This window comes from Anser cygnoides, chromosome 10, assembly GCF_040182565.1.
Source record: "Anser cygnoides isolate HZ-2024a breed goose chromosome 10, Taihu_goose_T2T_genome, whole genome shotgun sequence".
NCBI lineage: Eukaryota > Metazoa > Chordata > Aves > Anseriformes > Anatidae > Anser > Anser cygnoides.
In genome coordinates this window covers 3,047,908-3,072,953 of record NC_089882.1, presented here as the reverse complement: position 1 = coordinate 3,072,953, position 25,046 = coordinate 3,047,908, and the positions used below count along the sequence as shown (strand labels likewise).

Genomic DNA, 25,046 nt, shown 5'->3' with positions numbered 1-25,046 from the left:
GCTCATTACATTCTGCCCTGCTCCCAACAGATAGACAAGCAGACAAAGCTTTCTTGTGCATTGGTCCTCAAAGTACCCATAGAATAGCATTGGAAAAAATCCAGCTGAAAATGTCAAAATGGCATTTGTGATTGCTCTGCCTAGGTGGAGGAGGGGCAGTTGCAGCCAACAACATGACAAAACAGGCATGAGCACACAAAATATTCACATGTGTATTTATATTTGCCTGGGAAAGAACCGTTGGAAAATGTTACCCTTCTGCTTATAACCACTGTGTCCTGAGGATGCATAATTTTGGCTTTTTCCAAGAAAGGGCTCCAAACCAACAGTAACAGCAGGGCTTCAGGCTGTTTTTCATCACCAAGGGACGTGGTTTAGCTCGCCGTAGACTCCTGCTGGTAGGTCAGGAAGGGCAGCTCATCCCTGGATGGGACTGCGTGCACCCCTGGACTTCTCAGCTCTCCACCCCTGCTGCAAGGACCGGTGGCTAAATCTCAATACCCGCTGAGATCCAGGCTCACAGCACTGGCCTTGGCCAGAACAGGGACCTGCCTGCCCCTTGGGACCCATGGCACTGCACCAGGTACCACAGCCCACCCAGGGAGGTATATTTCAGCACCCCCCCTGTCCTGCACATTGCGTCCAGGCTCTCCCTTCCCAGGAGAAGACACACAGACGAGAGGAGACCATGCACAGCAGCTGTCAGACTCGCTCCTTCCCCTACAAGGAGACAGCTGGAGCCAGGCCCTTCCTCTCTGCAAGGAAGCAGAGCAGCGTCTCCCTCTGGCACAGGTAACCTGGGCACAATACCGATGTGTTACCTGTGGCGTTACCTTGCCCATCTGTCCGATGCCCAAGCGGCCTTTGCAGGCTCCCTTGGGGCCGCTGCACGGCACTCTGGAGGCTCTGGCGCACTTTGCTCGCTTGTTTTCTTCAGGGATGTGCAACTTTTCCCTTTCCTCTCCGTATCTAAGTAGAAAGGCTTAAATGATGGAAGATGTCAATCTTTGCAGTGATAAAGCTTTCTCACAAAATTATTTTTCTTATTATAAAAACAAGGGAAAGAATAACATTTATTCAATCACATGGCTATTAGAGTATCTATTTTTCTGGTATTCTGGCACTGCTTTCCCTGAAGACTGGGTTTTCTTCATGAAATACCAGCGAGTCTTGGACATGACTTTAGAGAGCACCAGAAATAGTGTGTGGAAGAAGAAAAGCAGCATCACTTTCTTCCACATATGGATACTGGTTCCAATGAGGGATTGACACGCACAGACATAATCCCTTTTGATTCTCACACAGCTGGGAGCTTGTTAGACCCTCTTCTACTTTTTCTTCCATCCAGACTGTTGTAGATTCTTCCACTCTCTCTTTTTGCCCATCTTTTCACTCAGCTTCAGTGTGGCTCACTCAGCATTTTTCCTTCAGCACCTGCTGAAGGCTTGGGCCTGCTGAAGGCTTGTCTCCTTGGGCTCAGACAAGGCCACCAGGGCACCACATCTCCCTGAGGTGCAACAGGAGGTCGGGGCAGACATCTCCTCATCCAAGTGCCCCAGCCGCTCCAGGACCCTGGTGGGCTGGCTAGAGGGTTAGCATATGCTTGAACACACTTTTCTATGGGAAACAGCACGAAAGTCCATATTAAAGTCCTTCAGGCCTAAATGGATTCAGCAAAGCCTCTGTGACAGCTGGAAGGCTGCTCAGGTCCAGGACTGGATCTGATAGCCCTGAAGTCTCCTGTCCATTGACACAACCCCATAGCCCAGCTGCCCTGTAGCTCGGAGCTGATGGCTCACCTCAGCTACCAGCGTGGGCACTGAGGGCTTACGTGGCTGCAGGAGGTTCTGCCCTGCACCAACACCAGAACCCAGCCCAGCTTTTCCTACATCATCCTGTGACCACCAAATTTGCTCCCGCATTGCTGAAGGCAATGGCAAAGCTCCCATTTGTCCCAGGACTCTTTCAAGAAAGGTTAAATTTGTGAACAAGTATTGTCCAGCTAAGTCTAAGCAACTGCCATGCTGTGGTTTGAACAAGGGCACACTGTCACAACCATTCACAATTTATATCGTATAGTCAGGGGAAAGTCTGTGAATATTAATTCAGTTACTTCTGCTGTCATAAATAGCCCTAGACAGCCAACACCCATAAAAATGCAAATAGCCCTGTGTTAACTCTTGGAAAGCTCCAGCATAAAGCACACTCACGGGTTGGTGGCACCGCCAGCCCCTGCTGGAGCTGCTGACAGCCAGTAGCCTTAGTCATGGCAGATACAGGGTGCAGCACGTCATGGGATTTGGCTTTCGGATACTTGAAGACAAGAAAAAAGCTGACAGCTCTTGCAGCCTTCACCATCTTGTCTTGCAGCTAAAATGTTCCTTTTAATAGAGCACAGCTTGGTTTGTAGAGCAGCTATCCATCACAGAGGCCTAGAAGAGAGTCGTGGGCTCTGAAGCAAAAATTAAAACTTAGACAGAAAAATAAGTCATAGAAGAAGCAACTGCTCCAGTAGCTACAAGCCAGTCAGGTCCCCAGCCATGTCCAGCACCTGCAGTTTAGACCATGCGGACTCCTGCACCAGACCTGGCCCCACCGGGCACCGCGTGCCCCAGCCCGGCTGAGCCCCTCACCGCAGCAGGGGGCTATGGAGGGGACACAAGGGCACGAGGCTCCAGCCCCAGGCCCACCTCCGGCCCCTGAATGAGGAAGCATTCAGAGGACTGAGAACGTGCTACATGCAGCAGCCGATACCAGAAACTTCTGCAGAAGTGCTCAGCACTAGTTTCCACTGGGACATCTCCAGAAGGTCAGCCTTCAAGAGCGGAGGCTGAAGAGCAGCAGGGAGAAGACGAGCTGCAAACCAAAAGGACAGCCCTGATCCAACAAAGCTGTAAGATAAAGACAAGGAAACAAAAAGTATTCTATTCCTCCTAAGAACCTGAAATAGGGTAGGTTTAGATTAGATATTTGGAAGAAATTCTTCACTATAAGGTGAAGCCCTGGCACAAGCTGCCCAGAGAAGTTGTGGGTGCCCCATCCCTGGAGGCGTTCAAGGCCAGGCTTTGGGCAACCCGGTCTGGTGGGAAGTGTCCCTGCCCACGGCAGGGGTTGGAACCAGATGGGCTTGAAGGTCCCTTCCAACCCAAACCATCCTATGATTCTCCACTTGAAGATCTGATACAGAGCTTTCATTTTGCAGTTCTTCTTTAACAGGCACTGGCAAAATCACCTGGCTTCTATAAGTTCTGAAGGGCCTCGTGTGCCCTGTTTACACTAAAACAATACAAATTAGGTACTAGGTACTGGCTATGCTCCAGTGGACATGAGAGCATCTGCATTCCTACAGAGTTACAATGCTTCCTCCAAAGACTGAATTTATACCCACATCCAAGCTAAATAAATCATGTACCACAGTCCCTAAAACAACTCAGTTATCACGCTTAGTGTGAATAATGAAATGTCATAATATTTGTTCAAGACATGTGGTTTATTTTGTTTTCAATAACTGAGATTTTGCTGAAAATACGGAGGTAATGCTTCCTCTGTGTTATTTGGTATCTCCCAGAGGAAACGTGCTTTGTATTGACGGGGGCTGCAGAGGAGGGAGTTACCTGGTACCCAGCCTGGCCCCGCAATGTACCCTCTACTCACCCAGCAGACCGAGATGCAGAGCAGGTCTCCAGGCAATTCTGCGAAATTAAAGCAGAGCTGGAGGAGGCAGCACCAGCAGCATCCCCGCTCTCCCCACCAGAAAGCCCCCACCACAAGGTGCTCGACCCTATAGGTTTTTCCCACTGGCCCCACAACCCCAGCAGCACCCGCAGGACCACGAGCTCCCGCCTGTCCCCACGCAGCTCCTCTCAGTCTCCAGGCAGGCTGGCACAGCAATGCTGCAAAGGGCTATTTGAATTCCCCTGCTATCATTATTTTTGGCACAGAAGCCTCTCCGAGTGCCCGTGCTGCACAGCTCCCACGCCAGCCTGTGGCCGAGGTGTGTGGAGACGAGGAGCCGCCGACACGGCCAGGCCAGCCACAAGCAGGATTCAGCTGCCCCCCGGGAATGGGGAGCTCAGCACAGCCAGAGCAGCACCCGCCTCCACCAAAGCCACCTCTGCCCTCCTCCTCCTGCTCCGGAGCTCCCACCACGCACTCACCTCCACTCGCACGGCCCGGAGCACGCCAGCGTTGTTGTTTCGATTGCAAGACCACGGGCAGGTTGCAAGGGCACACATAACATGTAGGCTGATGGATGAAACGACAAGCTGGGAAGAAAATACTTACAGTGCTATCATTTATCAAGGGCAGAAATTAGAACATAACTGACATCAGGCTCTAGCAATAACCACCGAGTTTTCATTTCCACTCCAAAACCCATCTTCCCAAGCAGTAAATCAAACCGAAAATCATGAACTGTACTGGGACTCTGAGATATGTCTGCCTCGCACTGGGATGAGGTATACGCCTGGATCTCTCCTGCTGCAGAGTCCTTACCTTCACCGCATGGCAGAAGACGCTAGGTTTTACAGTGCAAGTGGCAACAACTTGAGCCTCACAGGCAGGAGCACGCGGCCATCAGCAACCAGCACGGAACAGCCAGGGGGGGCTCAGGGCCAGGCCGGCCCCTGGCCCTCTGCTGCCTGGGGGGGTCTTCACTTCTGTTGTGAGTAGTGCTCATCCTACCTGCAGTGCCCACCCAAGTCCTGCCATCCAGCCTACTGGTGCCACAGGAACCCCACTTGTACATCGACCTTGGCTCTAAAATTGCTATTTTGTGGGGAGGATAGGTTAGACGGGAGCCCGCATCCATCCCAGTACTAAGACAGGCACTGCCAGGCAGAGGGAAGCAGCGACAATGCTGAAGCGTTCTGTCAGGGCAAGAACAGAACAGGGAAGAGCAGCTGAAGCCTTTCACGTGCAAAGCTCCCAACGCTAGAAATAGGCTTCTATATTCTGCACTGTTATTAAGAGACTAACCCCCCTTCCAGGGCTTGAGAGGATGGTTTTATTTGTAGGCATTAAGAGCCTCTCGGACACGCCACAGCCAAGCAATATCGATCAACGCTGCAAGCATCGCCCTGCACATCTTTGCACTGACATCATCCAAAGAGCAGCGTCGTCTCTTATTTATGAGAGGTAACGTGCCCTGCTTTTCAGGTTTGCATTTCAGTTTTGGCTGCCTTGTGCACTACAATTCGCGTAGGGTTTTATTCATACAAAGCCCAACTTAGCCTAGGTTCCGTCAAAGAAGGACTGAGCTTCTGAGCCCTGGTCTTTGGGCCACGCTGCCCCTCCATGGCACCCATGTGCACACGAGAGAGCGCCATAAAACCTCCTGGACTGGGAAGGGGAGAGGTCAGCCGTTCCTACTGGAGAAGCAAAGGGCTCTCCAGACACTACAGGCACCGGCACGGCTACAGCAGCACGCCTGGATGACCAGGTCAGGCACCCTGCAACACCACCCCGCAGCCTGCTCACCTCATCGTACCGCTGGGAATTGCCCCTGATCTCGCTTGGACAAGGAGGGCAAAATGCTTGGTCTCCTCCCTCTCAAATCTGTTCTTTGCTGTCAAAAATGTCAGCTTTGGAGGAAACTGGAGTCCTAGAATCATCTGTAAGACCTTCCTTTGAGAGCAGCAGGTTCGCTACGCTGAGGGGAAGCCACAAGAAGTGCTCCAGGTCCGTTCTCCCAGCCTCCCCTCACACCCAAGGCAGTCACGGTGGTCCTCCAGTTATTTAGGGGCTCGTACCCATGAAGGAGCAGAGCCAAAGTTGCATTTCGGGTCTGTCCTTCCAGCGCAACAGGGCTCTCTGCACCAAAAAGAATACAGGGCTGAAGAACGAGAAAGGAGTTTGGGGCCACACGGGACAGGAGCCGGCCGCCGCCATCACATTGAGCCTGACGAGCTGAGTAGTACCAGCCCCAGCTCCCCGCTGCACGTGGAGGGCTCTTCCCACTTGAGCTGGCGGAGCAGGGAACCTGAATTTGACTCGGCCTTGCTGGGGGAAGCGGCCCCTGAGCGCTGCTTCGCACCAGCTGTCAGCGAGCTCCTGCAGGAACGGCTGCCCCGGTCTGTCAGGGAAGCGTTTACTTATTCTAACAACTGCAGCTTTGGTTGAGCTTCACATCGTTTTGGCAATAGGTGCTGCACACAAAGCTAAACGATACAGGGGATCCAGACAGCAAAGTTAGCCAGTCCTAAACATTCAGTGAAAAAGCAGTGGGGCACCACACGCCGCCGGTGCTGCCAGGCTTGCCCAGCTGGCTCCCCAGCCCACGCTGCGTCCCAGCAGGCTCACAAACACTGCAGGTGCCCGTGCATTGCCACGGGGGTGTGTGTTCCCACGAACAGGCTTTGGAGCTTGGGCTGAGCCCGAGTGAGCCCCAGTCTGGTGGCTCAGCCCAGGCACACTCGCTTTATTCTCACCTTAAAGCTGTGTTGCAAAGCCCCTGTTTCGGGTCATGTTCTCGCCAGCCAGCCAGCTTTAACAGCCCAGTTTCCTATTGCTTTCATCACAGCTTGATGCAAAACAGCCACCTCATCAGTGACTGCAATCTTCTGCACACCGGCACTGTCCTCCCTCATTACCTGACCCCTGATCTTACAGATTGCAGCAATGCATCTCTTTGCTGGAAGGGCAAGCATTTTTCTACAGCTAAATGCTTTTTGATTAAAGAAAAAAAAAGAAACAATAAAGCCTTATACACCAGGATAAGTAATAGCCAAAGGCAATTTTGGGCCCTAGTTCTAACCGGCAGCACACAAACTGGTTAAATCTGATCATAAGACTACCCAATTGGGTATGTCACAAGTGATAAATCAAGAAAGGACTCTTGCTTGATAAGGCAAAGCCAAGCGAAGCTATTTTAAAATGAAAATCCAAAGGAATTTAGAGTGCTGGTGTGAGAGAAAAAAGAGCTGAGACTAGGACAAGCTGTAAACACAGGCTGATGGGGCTGCTCCCGGACAGCCCCCGTGCCCGCAGTGGAGGAGGGGGGACACCGCGGGACCTCAAGTTCAGGAGGGAAGGAAGAATTGCTGATAGCAGATCATATTTCTACAGTGCTTTCCCTCCTCTAGCCTCCCATTGCACAGGAATAGGATAGGTGATGGCTTCCTTTGAAGCCAAGTGCTCAGAAGTGAAAGGGTTTTGGCAGTCAGGGCATTGGCCCACCCGGGACCCTGGTTCCCGAGGCAGAGCTCCCCCTGCCAAGGCCGAGCTTTGGACGGGACACACCGGGGTCAGGCAGCTCCTCCTCACTTCACAGAGAAGGAACAGCGTTATGTGTGTGTGCCACAGCCTTCCCTCCCCACTCTGTGCCCTGGGGCCCCACTACAGGTAACACAGCACCTCCACCAGGACAGCACACCCCCTGCCCGCTGTGCCGCCGAGAAGTTCGGTCTCCTGTGCGAGCTTTTGCAGCACAGACGAGACTGCAGAAAGACTAGGTGTTTGTATACCCACGAGGGCACGAATTTGATATTCATAGGCTTTCTCTCTCTTCTAAAGGGCAATCTGCTTTGAATTGAAACAAACTAAGACGACTTGAATGATAAATGAATGTTTTTCTGTACTTCCACCTCAGTGAAATTTAATTTTAATTGATATTAGACGTGACAGAGCTCCTGCTCAAACTTTTGTTTACAAGACACTTACTTCAGCTGTCTCTGAAGGAATAATACCATTAAGTCCCTACCCAAAGCATCTCGTGAAGTCCCCAGCACCAGCGTGCCGGGGAGCAGGCAGCAGCCCAACCCACGAGACCCCCGGCCAGGAGCTGGGCTCTAGGGCAGTCCCAGGGCCGCCAGGTCTTTCGCCAGAGGGCTCTGACACCAGCAGCTCCAGCAAGGCTGGATTCCTGCTCCGTGCTAACAGGAGAGGAGATGCGGGCAAGGTGCCGCTTACGATGAAGGGGCGCTCTGCCTTACAGCCCCCCTGAGAGGGGATACCCAGCAACAGAAGGGAAAAGCAAGGCGGGCTGAGGCCTGTCCCTATCGTTTTCTCACTTGGTAGGACACACAGCTCCCTAAAGTGTTCCCAAGCTGACCACAAAATATGCATTAAATTGTTTCTTACCTGAATCTTTTGTTCCTCCTGTGCATTTTGATCCAATTTGTTGGCTTCAGTAGTAAATATTTCTGTACATGAAACAAGGTGCAGCAATCCTCACATGGCAAAGTCATCGCCTGCACTTCATTCCAGTGTTCTTTCAAGCCAAGGAAGGAAGACAAAGAGAGGAGCAGGTGTTGGCAGATCCGTGGGCCAGGTGTGCAGGTTTTTTGCACCCAAGCAAGAGAAAGGCATCCCCAGTGCAACCAAGACAGCGCACACATTCGTCTGCCACTGGAGGAGACCCAGCCTCTTGCTTCTGACTTAAAGCAGCACGGTGGCAATGTACAAGAGAAACCAGACAGGCTCACACATCACTACCACTCTCAGGCTCACATTTTCAGGGAGAAGTAGCACTAGGGAATGAATCACTAAAACTGAGCTTTCACCTGCAGCAGAGAGGAGCTGAAGGATGCACATGGGAAGAAGACACGAAAGGTAGCTTTCGTTTTGCTCATTAAAAAAAAGATGAAAGGAGAACTCTGCTCCAAGCACTGAAAACAGGAGCAAGCCCTTACGCTCAATCCCATCTGGCAATGCTTCCCACTTGCTCAGAACAGATTTATCCATTTGCTTCCCTGTTATACACACCAAGCTGAGCTGAAGGATGAAAAGCCCTAAGGTCAAGACTTGTTCACTCAATCTTCCCTCCTGCTTTAACCGAAGGGCTAATTTACCAGCACCACTTTGTATTTGGTGTATTATACCTCTCCCCTACAACATACCACATGCTCTCCAAGGACTTGTCAGCAAAAGCTCCCAATTTCTTCTCTTTTACTGCTCACTGAAATTCTAGTCTGTTTATTTTCATATGAGCTTTGATTTCGTATGAGCCAGCTTTATTTCTGCTTTATTCTTCTCTGCTCTAGAGAAATGTATTTTACTTGCTAGCTTTAAGCAGCAGATTATTTTTCTGACCTCTAGAAGGCTTCTAAATTCACAGCACCAGTCCTACCAGCCCCCAAGCCAGCTTAGGTTTTGATAATCTGTTTAGAAAAAGAAATACTCTCCTACAGACCAAGTGTAAGGCTAATCTGGGGGGCAATGGTCACTGTTTCTGCAGAGAGAAACCTGTCACAAGGCTTTCCAACAAACGTTCCCAAAAGGAAAGGTTTGAATTTCAGTGAGGCTGGGCTGCAGCTCCATCAGGTGCCTGCAGACACCCAGCTATAGCACCAGAGATGTATGGAAAAGCTAAAGGAACCATACCCCAAAGACTCAGAGGTAAACCCAGCATTTCACAGCACCCGTGCTGGAGAAGGTCTGTCAAGCAGGGAACAAGAAGCAACCCCATAGGAAAGCCCTATTATTCAACTAAGCTCCAACAGTGGAGTCTCACGTCCTAAAGCCTGGCAGGTTGGGAAGGTTTGGGCGCGGAGGACCAAGCCACGTGCCTGCTCCCTGGTTCTCTGCTAAGCTCCAGACTGAAACAGTGACCAGGATGGTCACTAGGATGAGCTGAGTGACACCTCCTCCTCTGCCAGAGCTACGGCTCAAAGCCCGGGGCAGAGCTGCTCCCAACAGGAAAGGAACCTGGAGAGAAACAAAGGTTCAGCTGGGCACAAGAGGCTCCATGACCGCGGTGCAGCTCTTTGGGGCAGGAGCTGTGTGCTGACAGCAGACTGCTCCCAGGCCTCTGTGCTGGGGGCAGCTGTTCCCAGAGCATCCACGTGCACCCAGATGCAGCAGCACAGACTTTGGCACGAGCCCGAAGCCCTTCCCTCCCTCCCAGAGCCAGCCAGACGTACCGCTCTGCCCTCAGCTTGCCTGGAGCCTGGGCAGGCCAGTGCAGGAAAACCTTCAAGTTCTTTCAACACGTCTCATCTACATCCATCCCCTAGGGATCAAATATTGCTAAAACTTACATTGCTTTACTGCCTATACTCAGCCATTGAACTTCTGGCTGCCACTAATTAGCAACAAACCAACGTTACTGTTAGCCCATTGCAGACTTTGGGCACCAGAAGCTTTTACGTGGTGACCCACTCCCGATCTTCAAGTACTCAGAGATTTATTTATAACCCCCGTGGTGAGACAGAGTATTCTCCCATTGCTACCTGAGACAGCTTCCTAGCTGCACACTAAAGCCGGGCTCACATGTTCCTCCTCCCACGCCCGAGCCACCAGAGCCGCGTGCCTGCGTGCAGGCAGCCGAGGAGCGGCCCGGCCCCAGCCAAAACCAGCGCGTGACTCACGCCGCCGGGCACCCGGGGGACAGGGCAGGACGCGGGGCTCGGGGCAGGAGCTGCGCCCCACCGCCGGCCCCAGCCCACCCTCGGCGGTGCAGAACCCCCGGGTGCGCAGGGCAAAGCCCCTCCACCCGCAGCAGCTGCGCCTCCTAAATTCGGCGCTGGGTCCCGGCCAAGCCAGCATTGCTCTGCCGGGAGATGGCTGCTACTCAGCTCATCGCCTCCGCTCCTGGAGCCCCCGCACACCGGCAGCGTGTTCCTTCAGCCCAGAGAAAGGGGAAAGCAGCTTGTTTTGTGAAAATACCTCTCACCATCCGTCCTGAAGTTCTGCTTCGGTAAAAGCTCAGCCACAGCAGCAGAGGTGCCACAAAATCTCTTCAGGGAGGAATTCAGCTGTGACAGAGCAGTTCTGGCCTAAAAGCCAGTGCCCAAGAGCCTGCTGTGCTCAGGACGCTGGAGCTGCCCCTACACAAGGTTACATCAGGCTGCCTGCGCCCAGCACCCCGCTGAGCTGTTCTCCGCACTAAGGGGAGAGCTGGGAGGCAGCACACATCTGCCTGCGCCCCACGGACTGCGGGAGCTGGACACACGCTGCCCACCCACTGCCCGTGTGAAGAAAGGGAGAAGCACCCACACACATGGACAGCACGGCCAGCTTTGGGTGCCGCCCTGCGGGTGAAGCCCCAGGCAATTGGCAACGCACCTTTGGGTGCTCGCATCTGGTCCTCCCCCAGCAGAGAGCACTCAGTAGGTGCCAGCCCCGAGTGCTCCCCTCCAGCAAAGCAATGCGAGTGTCACTGCCCGCAGGGGGTCATGCTGCCAGCCTTTGCTCGAGGAAGCACTTTGACTCAAAGACAACACCCTAAGCAATTCCCAGTGGGAGCTACCACACACACGATATTGCCATTTGACACGTGAAACAGAAGGTAAAGAAACTGGGCTCAAGGAAACAACTCAGAGACTTGCATCCCACAAACATTAACAGCTGTTTTTCAACACAGAAGCAGCTGACATCCAGACCAAGCTCTGATGAGCCTTCACATACCTGAGGCCTTTTGCTCCCACGTGTGCATTATTTCTCCCGTGCAAGGAGAAAATCCCACCCACATGTCCGGGCTGGGGCACCCACCCCCAGGGCCACCCTTGCAGCATCGAGGGCCACCACAGGAGCAGCTGGGGGGCACCAGCCCCCAGCACGTGTGACACCCCCCCCCCCCCCAGTGACACTGCCAGGGGCTCTCCCCAGCAAAGCCCCTTTAAGGGCTGCTCAGGGCGGTGCGGCATTAATTTTAGCCTGGAGCGCAGCCAGGGGCGCGCGGGGGCTGCAGGGCAGCTGCTGCAGCGCCTCCGCACCCTGCCCTCCCCCAGGCCCTCCCCCCGCAGAGCCCCAATTTCGCTTCTTTTTACCCGACGGGTGCCAGTCTGGCAGCGGCGGAGCTATGGCAGAGGAGCAGAGCGAGCTGGAGGAGAGGATCATCATCAAGGACCAACACACCAAGGAGATCGACCTGGTGAACAGAGACCCGAAGCGGATAAACGAAGACGTTGTGAAGGTATGGCTTTAAGCGCTATTTTTGAGAAGCATCTTTCTTATTGCAATAAGTATATGGGTATCTTCATTCCGCATCTGGCCTGACTTCAGCCATGGCTTTAAGTCACTGGTGCACGTGCCTCAAGAGGAGGCAGCACCTCAGGTGGCAGCGAGGTCACCTGCTGCAGGACCCCCACCCTGCACTGCCAGGGACATTCAGATGCTGGCTGGACACCCCCGTGCGGTGCACAGCTCTAATTAATGCAATAACCCTGATTCTTTGTATGTGCTGTGCAACTCCATGGGCTGCAGCTTGAAAATTATGGAGGCACCCTAATTCGTAACAGCAAGTGGAAAGCCAAAAATAAAACAGGCTCAGCCTATACCACTGATTTAAAGGGAACCTTGGAAAAAAGCTACTTATGATCAAGAGTTGACAGCCTGAGTACCAGAGCACTTAGGCATGTATTGTCCTCTTTGGAAGACTGTTTCTCCTGGGTGGCAGCACGAGGGTGCAGCAAGCCTCCTCGTCTGTTTTTGATCAAAAGGAGTAGCACATCTCTGAAAAGGGAAGCATTTGCGTTAATGCTGACCACCGAAACTTGACTGCTCTGTCAGTCGTGTAATAAGATTTGTTAGAATTATGCCAAAGATAAATTTGGCCCAAAGGAGGACGGGCGGAGAGGGAAGGGTTTTATTAAAACTATTTGAGAGATCAAAGTGAATGACATGGGGAGTGACAAGACACCGAGCCCGCTCACAAAGGCTTTGAGCAAGTTGTGACCTTGATTGCGCTGCTGAAATGCAAGCCTGCATTTGTGCACTAAAATGCTTTCTATTACAGCTAAAACTGTGGGCACAGCCAAATCAAAGTCCCCCGGATGAGCTGGGGCAGTATCAGCCATAGATGGGCACCTTCCGGCAGGGCGAGACATGCCCGCGACAGCTGCTGGAGGCTCGGTCCCCGAGGCCCTGCACAGCATGTCCCCACATCTGTGCCTCCCCTGGCACTGCCTCTGCTCACACGGGGCTGGGGGCAGGCCCGGCAGCAGAGCTGGGCCATGGGACCGCAGCTTTGGGAAAGGGCACCCCGGGAACAGAGCCTGGAGAAGGGGGGCCCAGGGCAGGGCCTTGTCACAGCGAGCCAGGAGCGATGACACCAGGCCGGGGTCAGCTGCCCCTGCCATCAGCCATGCTGCCCGTGCCACAGGGATGGGCTCCAGCGTGGCTTGTTGCCAAGTGCCAAGCAATGTCCCGCCAGACCTACCTGCTCACTGCTGCAGTACACCAGCTGTCCCGGGCAGGACGTGTCAGGGCACAGCAGGCCCTCCCTAACCCCCTCACGCCATTCCCCCATCCCACCCCTTCCCCTGCCTTTTCCTGCCACAGCTCCAAAATCCCCAAGAGGATTTTGAAGCTCACCAGCTTACGTGACCACAATACCTTTTCAGCTTTGGAAGCTTTCAAAGTGTTCACTCCAGCTACCTCACATTCTTCCAACCTTAAAAATAGCACCAAAGATAAGGCTGGGCAGGGAGAGGCAGAACCGCCAGGCCCTTACCCCCGGGCACTGCCACTCGCCTGCCTCCCTCTGCAGTGGCTCAGAAGGGCAAAGGCAAAGCCCCTGCAGCGAGCAGCAGCAAACTGGAAAATGCCCTGCCCTTAAAGGATTAAGGGCCTTTAAATGCCCTTAAAGCTTTGCAGGTACAGAGGCAGGCCAGGGCAGAAAAGCAGACTCAGAATCACAGAATCATCTAGGTAGGAAGAGACCTCCAAGATCATCTAGTCCAACCTCTGCCCTAACACTAACAAGCCCTCCACTAAACCATATCACTAAGCTCTACATCTAAACGTCTTTTAAAGACCTCCAGGGATGGTGACTCCACCACTTCCCTGGGCAGCCTATCCCAATGCCTAACTTGCAGGCAGCAAGGTTCGCCCTGCCATAGAGCCGTACCTGCACGCTGAGGTGCGCCAGCAGGAGCTGGAGACCCCAGCACGGCTACAGCAGGGGCACCAGCCAAGGCTTGGCAGAGCTCTTAAAGCCTCTCCCTAGACACAGCCATGGAGCACACAGGCAGCACCCATAGGTGCTACCCTCTGAAGGCACTGGGGCAGAGCCCATACTCAGCTCACAGTTCAGCCTCTCTGCCCCATCTCTCCTCAGAGCCTCTCCTGATACACTGGAAGAAAAGAAGCAGAGGAGAAGAGACTCCTCCTTTATAGCCTGCTGCTCCCTTCATCAATTGATCCCCTGATTAGCTAATCAGGCAGTCGGGCAGCTGAGATCTGTCATTCATTGCCAGCCCAGCTGGGCAGTGGGGCTGGGATGCTGCTCACCAGCACCCACCAGCCTGGCTGTTAATTCCTAATTCATGTCAATATTTGCCCAGCATCTCTTGCCAATCCCAGGAAATTAAAGATGATACAGAATGATTTTACAATCAAAGCGCTTCCAAAACCAGAAGGGATATCGCAGTTTGACAGACAGGTATAAACAGACACATTAGCCTTACCAATGAAGGGTCATGCTTTTTTCAAGACAAATAGCTTGGCTCATGCATTCCCTAAAAATGAGTTACACCGCAACGAGATCTCTGTGCATAGTTCAGAGGCTTTTAAGAATATTTGTAATGCAGAGACACTCCCAACGCATGCATATAACACCATATCCCTGTAAGGGCACAGCCAAGCTGATGTCTCCCCCTCTTCAGGCAGAATGCAAACAAGTTGAATTGAGTACCTTGCCTCCGAATATATAAATAAGTAAACCATAAATCAAGAGGACTGTTGGGGTTTTATTAGCACAAACCACCTTCCTGCCGAGCAGGCAGCCCATGCCTGAATGCTAAAAAAGGGTAGGAACGGGCTCTGGCTTCCTCCAGAGTAAACACATCCACGCACATCACCGGTTCGGAGCACTCGTGGCCGGCCCCAGCACCTGCGAGCATGGTGCGCAGCGTGAGTGCCGCCGGCCCTGCCGCATCTCCTTTGGACTTGGGCACGGCTTCCTGGCACACCGGGGTCTGCCTCTGCTCCGGGGGCTGCGAACCCGCTCCCCCCCCCCGGGCTCTCCCCCCGCGTGGCAGCAGCTCCCTGGCCTCCTGCTGCAGTCCGCGCTCACCCCCTGCCTCTTCTCTGCTCCCAGGTGGATTTTGAAGACGTGATAGCTGAGCCAGTGGGAACGTACAGCTTTGACGGTGTCTGGAAAACCAGCTACACCACCTTCACCGTCAGCAAGTACTGGTGCTACCGGCTGCTTTCTGCCATCCTGGGAATCCCCCTGGCCGTGGTCTGGGGCTTCCTCTTTGCCCTCATCTCCTTCTGCCACATCTGGGCAGTGGTGCCCTGCATCAAGAGCTACCTGATCGAGATCCAGTGCGTCAGCCGCATCTACTCCCTCTGCATCCACACCTTCTGCGACCCACTCTTCGAGGCGCTCTCCAAGATCTGCAGCAACGTCAGAGTTGCTCTGCGGAAGGAAACCTAGATCTCGACAGCTGCCCCAACCATCGTGCTGCACCGGTTTCCCGAGCAACTTGCGGCGTGCCCACCTCGGTCACGCTGCCACCTCACCTGGGGGACCTGCGCAGCACGCAGGAGCCTGTGGCACAGCTGGCTCTCGGGACTCTCTCCCAAGAAGGAGGCACACCGAGCTGCCCCTCGATCCATCCTAAAGGCAGCAGTGCTGGCAGAACCTGGCATCATGCCCTGCTCCTGCAGGACGGACCGCAGCATCCCCCAGACCACAACATCCCCCAGACCTCAGCATTTTCTGGACCTCAGCATCCCCCAGACCTCAGCATCTCCTGGACTGCCACATCTCCTGGACCATGGCCTTGGGCCACCACCTGCAGCTGCAGAGCAGGGAGGGAGCAACAGAGCCGCCAGCATGCTGCCAGCTGCCCCACACAGCCCTGCCTGCTCCGTCTCCTCCCTCTAGCATAACCCGAAAAAAAATAGTCACATATGAATTATTTGCTGCAAATAATTGTTGTTGTGAAAGCTTCTGTATTAAATCAGGCTGCACAAAAGCCTTATGGATAGAATAGTGAAAAACAAAACAAAACAAAACAAAAAAAACTCTTTTTCCCTGTGTGTTCCCATTTCAGCAGAGCTTCAAGAAGCAGATCGATTAGTGTATGAAATGCTGTGTCTGCCTTCTGAGAGGACGTGAAGGGCTTGGGCTGCCGACAACTGCACAGCCACTCGTGGCAGTTTGATGCTCACTGCTGAATTAGAGCAGCGCTGTGCCTGTGGGCAGGACGCCCCTGGGAGCACCAAACACGGGGCAGCTGTGCGGGTGCTCCCCGCAGACAGGCAGCGCCTACGGAGGGGGCAGCGGGCTCGCCACGGGGAGCAGAGGGAGCAGACAGATCCCACAGCCCCCCCAAGGAGGGGACCTGGCCATGCCCAGCACCGGGGCTGGATGCTCGTGGAAGGCAAGGGTCACCGCAGCCCATGGAAGGGCGTTTGCCACACACCGTGCCGCAGGGCTGCCAGCGCTCCTGGTGGGCATGTGGGGGGCACGGGACCCCCGGGCACCCCCAGCACTGCCCCCGTGTCCGGCCGGGGCCCAGCCTCCTGGGGGCAACGCGGTGCTCCTGAAAAGGGGGAGAGGGGAAGGGTGCAGCTCGGAGCCATTTCCTCCCCTGGGCTGTCAGTCAGTTTGTTTGGCCCGTCTTCCGCAGAGCTGTGTTTTAACTGTGAGGTGCTTTGTTGGCTCTGTCTTTAAGTGCTTTGCTGAATCAGGGCCCAGGAGGTCTCATTGTTCAGTTATTATTCTCAATTGTATTCATGTGCTTTTTTTCCTTGGCTGCCAACAAATACTTGAAGCCAAAGTCTCTGCTAGTGCTATGCCAAGGACAAGGAAGAGCCAGATTTTCTATTGGTGCTCCTCCAGTGACTTGGGACTGTGGACCTTCGTTATCCCACAGCAACGTAGCACTGATGCTCCAGCAACACCAGGCCTTGAGACGGAGAGAGTTACACGCAAGAAAAAAGATATCTAGATGTTTGTAGGGAAAAAAAATATTTCCAATAACACTTTACCACAAGCATTTTTTAAAGCTTTTTGAAGGAATAAAAGTAATTAAAAACAATGTTGGAATTACAGTCTTTTTAATTTTGTTGTTGCTGTCCTAGTAGTTCACATCCTGAACCAACCCCCTCCAAAACTCCAGTCTCCCCACCGCGGTGGTCTCCAGGCTCCCTGCACAGGGAGTGCACACCTCTGCCGTCAGCACCTCTGTTTCCCTCTGACCCTCTTGAAGCGTGTGTCGGCCCCGCGGCCGGTGTCCCTTTCTGTGACAAGCCCCTAGCTCCTCGCCCCGACCTGACGGCAGCGCCCTGCTTCCCCCGAGCCCCCTCCTCGCCCCGGCACAGCTCACTATCGCCGTCACGTCGCGCTTACCCCGGCGGAGCGAGGGCGGCCCCGGGGTGAACCGTGCCCTGCTGTGGGCAGGCAGAGCCGAGGCACCCTCCGGGGACACCCCAGGGTGTGGGGGCACAGAACGAGAGAAGAGCGAGTCTGAACGAGCCCCTGTGCGTTCAAAGGAGCCCAAGCACATCAGGGTCCCCTTCTTGTTCCGTGCGGGAGGTAGTGACTCTCAAGGGGAAAGAGGATGACCATAGGAGGAAAAGCTCTGTATGTTTTCATAACGATTTAAACCAGTCTGTGAAGTATGCTGGGACTGAATGTGCTGCGTCGTAGTCACTTGATGCTACGAGAAAAAAATCAAAGGAATGCCAGAATATGAAAGGTGAAAATGTACCTGTTGATGACAGTGAAAAAATAAAACTAATACATAGATAAATGCATTTTTCACACTCATTCCCAACACGTGAGGCCAAATCAGGTTACCTCGGAGTGCACACAGGCCTCACTTCTGCATGGCATCCCTGCGGGTGCCCACAGGAGAAGCAACCTGAGCGAGGGTGGGAGCATCCGTCCTCATTGCCGGACCCCCAGGCCCACCGCCACAGGAGGGCTCCCAGCCACCCCAAGCTGTTCCACCCTGCAGGGGCTGGACCATGGCTAACTTCATGCAAAGTATGAAGTGGTGTACACATCTTAAGTGCTTGGTGCAGTGCTCTATAAACAAAAGCATCCTTACGCTGAGCGTACTCAGGTCTTGTGTTTAAAGCGTAGCATCCCAAGTTTTTAGTATTTTTAAAAATAGTAAAGTTTTTAGTTTAGTAAAGTTTTTAGTATTGCAATGCTTCTGCACTTCCCCTCCCTCTTTCCATCACGACACAGTCCGAAAATTTTATTTACAGGTATTTCTTTGCAATAAAAATCCATGCCATAAGCATGACCTCGTGCACTACAAAGCAAGATTGCATTGGTGTAAAAGACTAACTAAAAGACTAACTGCTATCTACAGTAAACCCAAAGCAAAAGCTCGGCCTCGGGGGACTCAGCAGGAGTTTTTCAATCCCATGGAGCCCAGATGCAATCCCAAATGCCAGCCTTTTAGAAGCTTTGAGCGCGTTCAGCAAATGTATTATTGCACACATCCCCTGATCCTACAGTCGTGTCTGCTTCCCTCGCTCCCACTGTGTCCACGGGCACAGCTGTGGGCACAGGGACACCCGGCCCCGGCCCAAGGGTCCACATCGCACCCCATGGCACCCCATGGCACCCCATCCAATCCCATCCCACCCCATCCCACCCCATCCCACCCCACGGCGCCCCGCAGCCCCGCGCTCCCCGCTCTGTCCCGGCCGTGCCGCCTGCCCAGCGCAGGGGAGCGGGGAGGGGGCTCCCTTCAGTCGGGGTGAGCCCAGCTTTGGCGATCGCTCGGGACAAAACCTGCCCCTCGTGTGTTTGGAAAGCCACCCGCTTCAGCGGCGAATGGGCTCGGAACCGGGTTCGTGCTGCTCAGCGCCACGCACCGCCGATATTCCGAGCACAGAAGTCTTCCACTCGCTCCTGCCCCAGTTAAATAACAAACGCTGTCCATGCTCACCCTCGCGCAGACCTATATACACCTATTTACACGGAAACCCCCTCTCTGGTCCCAGTCACAGCTTTTTTACAGGGGCGTGCTGAAGGCGCTCAGCACGGCGGAGAAGCAGGGCCGGGCCGGCGGTGCCTCACGTCGCGGCGGGCTGCGCGAAGCTCCTCTGGCTCGTGCTCTTGCAGCTGAGGACGAAGGAGGAGGAGTTGCTCTTCTTGCTGACGCTCAGGTCGCACGCCGGCCGCGACTTCAGGTAGCGCGTGGAGCAGCAGAGGAAGCGCCGCATCAGGTCGTGGAAGAGGTGCCCCGTGTACAGCATGTAGATCCACGGGTTGCAGCAGCTGTTGAGGCTGGCCAGGAGCATGGCGATGATGAAGGGAGAGGCTGCAAGGCAGAAAGCGGCATCAGGGTGCTGTGGGGCAGGGTGAGCCCCCGGGAGGGCACCGGGCACAGCATAGCGGTGCCTGCCCCGCTCCGGGACACACGGCCCTGCTGCAGAAACACCACAGCAACTGCACTGGTAAAGACGAGGTGAGATACAAAAACAGCAGGCAGCAAGTCCAGTTTTAATGAATTCCTGTTCAGGGTTTTCCCAGAGGAGCTGTGTCTGCCCTGCTCGGCTCCCGTGCTGCTGGTTCTGGGATGTTAACCCAGCGCCACCTCGCAAAGAGGCAGAGCTGCTCCTCCAGCTGCAGTCAGCGCTTGCAGTGCCCACCTGGGGGGCACGGCAGAGAACAGGGCCCAGAATAAAGAGCCGGTGGCTCGAAAAGGCTGTGGGGTCTCTGCCACCCTCCCCAACATCCCCAGGGTGCCCCTGATGGGGCTGCCAGGGGCACCACTCCCAGGTGTCCCCACCGCCAAAACGCAGCTGCAGGGACGGTGCCCGCCAGCCCGGCCACATCCACGCCTCTGCACAGCACTGTCCCAGCCCCTGAAAGCAGAGACATTTTTCTCGCCTCCCTCCCCAAATTAATTTCCACGTACGAAGCTCTGCCATGGGAAATGATGGCCATTTCCATTTCAGTAATGAAATCTGGGAGCCTGGCAATGGCTCCTGGCTGCAAACACGGCTGTCGGGACAGCGGCGGTGGTGCGGCACGGTGCCAGGCACAGCATCCCCGCGGCTGTCCCCACCGGCACGGCACGAAGCACCCAAGTTTCCCACCCATGGCCGAGAGCTCAGACCGGCACCGACTTGTCCGAGCAGGGCTGCTGGCCCCGGAGCCTGGCGGCCACGCTGGCCCCAGGTGCTGAGCGCCATGGGGGCGGTGTGCCCTGCGCCGGCCCCGCGCCCCAGCCCGTCCTCTGCTCTCCTCGTGTGCAGTGCGGGTGTTACGGGGGTCTGGCTGTGCTCGCTGCCTTTCTGCCTCCGCAAAAATCCGCTCGCACCTCTGAAACTAGAAGAGAAGCACAAATAGTGAGTGCTGGTTTCCAAATGCACCTTTAACCCACTCACGCATAATTCCTGCTCAAGTGATGGCTGGTCCAATTGCTGTTAATTTCAAGTATATGCTAAAAGGAAGCCATGGGGAATTGCTTCCAAATCCCAGGTGCGAGACCTGAGACACATCACAGCAAGTCACTTAAAAATAAAAAAAAAAAAAAAGCAATCATCCGTCTGTTGCTGACTCAGCTCTCCTGTCTCCGAGGCACATAAATTGAGCTTCACGGGGCCCACTGTGCGTGGCGAGCATCACGGGAGCTGCCCCAGGAGTGCCTCAAGAGCCGCTCGCCCCTGCCGAGGTGGGGACGTCTGATTTTGGGGCGCCGTGCTGGCACCCCCAGCCCCTCAGAGCAGGCCCCGGCCCCTCGCACTGCTCACACCGCAGCAGCAGGTATAAACAGCCTCCCTTGCCAGGCATACTCTTTACGACATCCTATGTGGAGAAATCTAAAAATTTTCTTAGCAAGGCAGAGGTGGCAGAGCCCTGCTGCTGCCTGGCAGCGCGGTGAGCTCGCTGCCCCTCGCCTTGTCCAGCGCAGCGCCCACACCGCCTGTAGCTCCCGCAGCACGAGAAGGGGCTGAATTCACCCCCTGCTGCTGGCACACCTCTGCGCCAGCGTCCCGTCATTCTGCCCAGCCAGGGCAGCCTAAGCTTTGGTGAAAACAGAAAAACCAAAAATCTGGGACTCAGGGCAACCCTCAGAAATGCAGAGGCAAAACCTGCTGCTTCTGCAGAGAGCGCGGGCTCTGCAGCCCCTCTCGTGCCCCGGGGCAGCCCGCAGGAGGACAGAGGGCCTGGGGGAGGGCACCCTGGGGTGCTGCGGGCTGCAGCCCTCATCGCCCAGCAAAGCAAAGCAACAGAAAGGGTGGCACTGCCCGTTCGACAGTGCAGGCAGGGGCAAGTCTGACAAACAAGCAGGCATTGCCGCGACCCGTGAGCGGCGCTGGCTACGAACCCGACTGCCCCGCGCAGCCCCACCGGGGGAACCGGCAGCGGCAGAGCTTTCGCTTTCTGATGAGACTGCAGGCTGGAAATACAGCCAGAGGGAGAGACACAGCTTCATCCAGCTTCTGAAAACTGGAAGTTTTGACTAGCCTAAATCAGGTAGAAAATCAAGAGATAGCTGCCTGGAGCACCTAGGAGGGTTTAAAAAGCCGTGTTCGTGTCTCCACCTGGAATGGAAGGGACAGAGAGAGGCGAGAAAGGCAGAGCTGGAGCCAGGCAGGAGGGCTCCTCTGGCTGCTGGGAGGACAGATGTGCACGGGCTGCCGGAGACACCAGGCTTCACACTGGCAATGTGTAACTGATGCCGTGTAATGAATGTGTAACTGACACCGGTTAACGAGTGTATAACTGACACCGGTTAACGACAAGACACGAGGACGTGGTGCGACCCAGCCGCGTGCCGGCTGCGGAGCCCCTGCTGTGGCAGGACTGTGGGCAGACAGCGGGGAGCCGCGGCTCCACCTCAGCCTTCGGCATCCCCAGGCTCCGTGCTTCTGATGAGTTAGGGGCACTTTGTCCAAGGAAGAGTTGTCCCCGAGTGTGCTTTTTTGTCCTTTTTCCTAGCTCACAAAGCTGTGCGGAGTTTTTCTTGTAAGCTCACCCCTCAGGTGCAGGGACACCTCCGCGCAGAGGCAGCACAGACTCGCCCAGCTACAGCACGCAAACCCAAGGAGGGTAATATATTTTACTCTGCTTGCAACCTTAGTGACGACAGGAGCAGCCAGCACCAAGTATAAAAAATGGCAAATCAGTGACACCACATCCTTTAGGAAAAGCCTTTTTTCATAAATCAGGGGGGTTCTGGAGGAACCGTGCTCCAGCCAGAGATAAAATAACAGCGGCACAGTCCCTGGGTGGATGGAAGCAGGAGAAGAGGGTGAAAGAAGGGCAAAATAGTTGCAAGCAAAGAAGTCAGCGAGGATAAAACGATACTGCAAAAGAAAAGAAGTTGGGCAATGAGACGAGCAGTTTGTGCTGTGGGAGCTGCTGCATGGAGCAGGCGCGAGCAGCCGGTGTGGGTAACTCAGAGCCGGGGGGCTGAGCTCGCACAGCCACCTCGGGGAGCAGCGACACCTCCCCGGCCACCGCCAGCCACGCAGCCCGACCCCGGAGCCACAGCTGCCCTGGATTTGTGCGGGCTGAGCTAGCCTTCGCCCAGGTACGGTCACCGCCGCCCCTCCCGTTTCTCCTCCGTGTTCAGAACTTCTCCTCGTCCCCTCACCCAGCCCCCCGAGACCCGACCCAGCTGAGTTTCTGGCTGCCCCGCAGCCCCTGGCGGGTGTCCCCGGGGTCGCTGGGCTAAGCGGCCCTCGCACAGTCACGGGGGAGCAGGACGTACCTTCCTGCGGGGCGTTCGTGTCCCACACGGACCACATCTGCACGAAGAAAAAGGGCGTCCAGCAGACTATGAAAGCTAGCACTATGATGAAGGTCATTTTGACCGTCCGGATCTTGGCTTTGGAGATGAGCCTCGTGCTGCTGACCCTGGCAAACGCCGTCCCGCTGCGGGCGTTGGAGCTCAGACCCACGTTGGGCCCGTGAGCCGTCTTCAGCTTCACGTTCTGCCAGATTTTGAAGCTGATTAAGCCATAGCAGATGCTCAGCATCAACACAGGGATGATGTAGACCATGAGGGTTATCCAGGTGACATAGGCTTTGGGTCCCCAAGGCTGGATGAAGTCTGCCCAACAGTCATAAACTCCATTCCCCACATCCCTCAGAGAAAATATGTGGATCTGAGGGATGCTGACCAGCAGGCACAGCAGCCAGGTGAGGAGGACGGAGACCCGGTCCGCCCTCCTGTGCAGGGACCTCAGCGGCTGACAGATGGCCAAGCACCGGTCCAGGGACATCAGCAAGAGCATGTAGGTGGAGGCGAACATCCCCACTACCTGCAAGTACTTGATCAGCCGGCAAAGGAAATCCGGCCCGTAAAACCTGAAGGTGATGTCCCAGATGAGCTGGGGCAGGACCTGGAAGACGGCCACGACCAGGTCAGCGATGCTCAAGTGCTTCATGAAGAAGTACATGCGGGAGTGCTTCTGCCGGGTGGTGTGGATGGCCAGCAGCACGCACAGGTTGCCGGTCAGGGCGAGGAAGAGGATGAGGCAGAGGACCGTCACCTCCACCTTGGCCATGTCCTCGTTCCTCTTCAGCGGGTCCGCGGTGCCGTTCCTGCCCGCCGTCTGGTTCTCCGCCGGGAGGCTGCCGTTCCCCAGCGAGCCGTTGGCCGCCCACAGGCTGCTGCCGGCCAGGTACAACTTCTCCATGGCCGGCCCCGTCCCGCGCCGAGCCCGGCGTGCGGAGCCCTGCGAGCCGCTCCCGGCCGGAGGCAGGCGCGGCCCCGGCACGGCTCCGCTCCCCGGCGCTCGCCCCCGCGCCGCGCTCCCGCCCGGCCCCCCCCGGCCGCGGGGGCAGGAGGGGCTCCGGGCACCCCCCGCCCCGCCCGGCTCTCGCCGTGCCCGCAGCCCCCTGCCCCCGGCAGCGCGGGGCGTTCCGGGGGGGGCGGGGACGGGGACGGGGACGGGGAGCGGGGAGCAGCCGCGCCCCCGTCCCGCTGCCGGCCCCGCCGAGGGCTGTGCTCCCCCCGCAGGGAGAGGGGGACCCCGGCCGCGGCGGGCGGGGCGGGGGTGGGAGGGGTGGGAGGGTGGGATGGGGAGGGATGGGGAGGGATGGAGAGGGGTGGAGAGGGGTGGGGTGGGGTGGGATGGAATGGGGTGGGATGGGATGGGATGGGATGGGATGGGATGGGATGGGGTGGGGGGGTGGGGGGGTGGGATGGGATGGGATGGGGTGGGGTGGGATGGGGTGGGATGGGATGGGGTGGGGTGGGGTGGGGTGGGGTGGGATGGGGTGGGATGGGATGGGATGGGATGGGGTGGGATGGGGTGGGATGGGGTGGGGTGGGGTGGGGTGGGGTGGGATGGGGATGGGGTGGGATGGGGTGGGATGGGATGGGATGGGGTGGGATGGGGTGGGATGGGGATGGGGAGGGGAGGGGCCCGGCCCCCTCAGCATCCTCATCCCCATCCCCATCCCCATCCCCACCCCCATCCCCATCCCCATCCCCATCCCGTCCCCATCCCTACCCCACCCCACCGCCGCAGCGGCGGGCACGGTGCGGAGCCGGATCCGGACCCGGACCCCGCCGCCTGCGCCGGGAGCGGCGGCCGCGAGGGGGAGCGGCAGCGCCGGGCCCGGCCGTGCCCCCCCTGCGGGCTGCGGGGCGCCCCCGGCCGCCGGTGCCGGGAACGGAGCCGGGCGCGGGCGGCGGGGCTGTCCCCGAGCCCCCCGCGGCTCTTCTCGCCCCGGTGCCGGGCGCCGGCGAAGAGGCCGGAGGCTCGGCAGAAATGCCCTTGGGAGCCCCCCCGCCGCAGGGGCTCTCTGCGCTCCTCTCGCCGCCTCTCCGGCGCTCCGGGCCCCCGCTGGAGGCTCGCACTCGCGCGCCTCGGCAGCCAGAGCAGCGCCAACCGGCAAAGGCTTTTTTCTTTCGGAGGGATTGTTTTAGAGTAATACTGAACCATTTCTATAACAGAAAAAAACCGCGGGTGTATTTGGTATCATTGCCATCCGCGCCGCTCTCTCAGCCTGCACGTCTCGGAGAGGAGAGGAGGCTTTCCCTGGACTCACTTCCCCACGAGGGCTGCAGGCAAGGATGGAGCACCCCAACGCCTCAGCAGCACCTTCCCGACCCCTGCAGCAGCCCCGGAGCCGTTCCCAGGCCTTCCCACCGAAAAGGTGGCTGCAGCACCACGCTGCCTGGCACGGCTGCTTCAGCCACCCGGCCCCAAGCAAAAGGAGC

General features: G+C 56.3%; 3 protein-coding genes across 3 annotated transcripts in view; 1 reads left to right on the top strand and 2 right to left on the bottom strand.

The window, feature by feature from the left end:
- SSUH2 (ssu-2 homolog) overlaps window positions 1–10,324 on the bottom strand; it is a 28,853-nt gene extending 18,529 nt beyond the window's left edge. The window contains exons 1-6 of the mRNA XM_067003017.1: window positions 8,080–10,324; window positions 4,158–4,245; window positions 3,655–3,692; window positions 2,755–2,891; window positions 2,211–2,432; window positions 834–969 (exon numbers count right to left, since the gene is read on the bottom strand). Of these exons, the coding sequence (XP_066859118.1) occupies window positions 834–969; window positions 2,211–2,358 (284 nt within the window). The 5' untranslated portion in view covers window positions 2,359–2,432; window positions 2,755–2,891; window positions 3,655–3,692; window positions 4,158–4,245; window positions 8,080–10,324. The remainder of the gene's footprint in view (window positions 1–833; window positions 970–2,210; window positions 2,433–2,754; window positions 2,892–3,654; window positions 3,693–4,157; window positions 4,246–8,079) is intronic.
- A 1,305-nt stretch (window positions 10,325–11,629) lies between these two features.
- CAV3 (caveolin 3) lies at window positions 11,630–16,934 on the top strand. Its single transcript, XM_013182228.3, has 2 exons — window positions 11,630–11,854; window positions 14,981–16,934. The coding sequence occupies exons 1-2, from the start codon at window positions 11,741–11,743 to the stop codon at window positions 15,320–15,322; spliced, it is 456 nt and encodes a 151-aa protein (XP_013037682.2). The 5' UTR covers window positions 11,630–11,740; the 3' UTR covers window positions 15,323–16,934.
- Window positions 16,935–17,588: 654 nt separating this feature from the next.
- Window positions 17,589–23,785, bottom strand: OXTR (oxytocin receptor). Its single transcript, XM_013182233.3, has 2 exons — window positions 22,584–23,785; window positions 17,589–19,178 (listed from the first exon to the last, which is right to left on the bottom strand). The coding sequence occupies exons 1-2, from the start codon at window positions 23,512–23,514 to the stop codon at window positions 18,931–18,933; spliced, it is 1,179 nt and encodes a 392-aa protein (XP_013037687.2). The 5' UTR covers window positions 23,515–23,785; the 3' UTR covers window positions 17,589–18,930.
- Window positions 23,786–25,046: the final 1,261 nt, after the last annotated feature.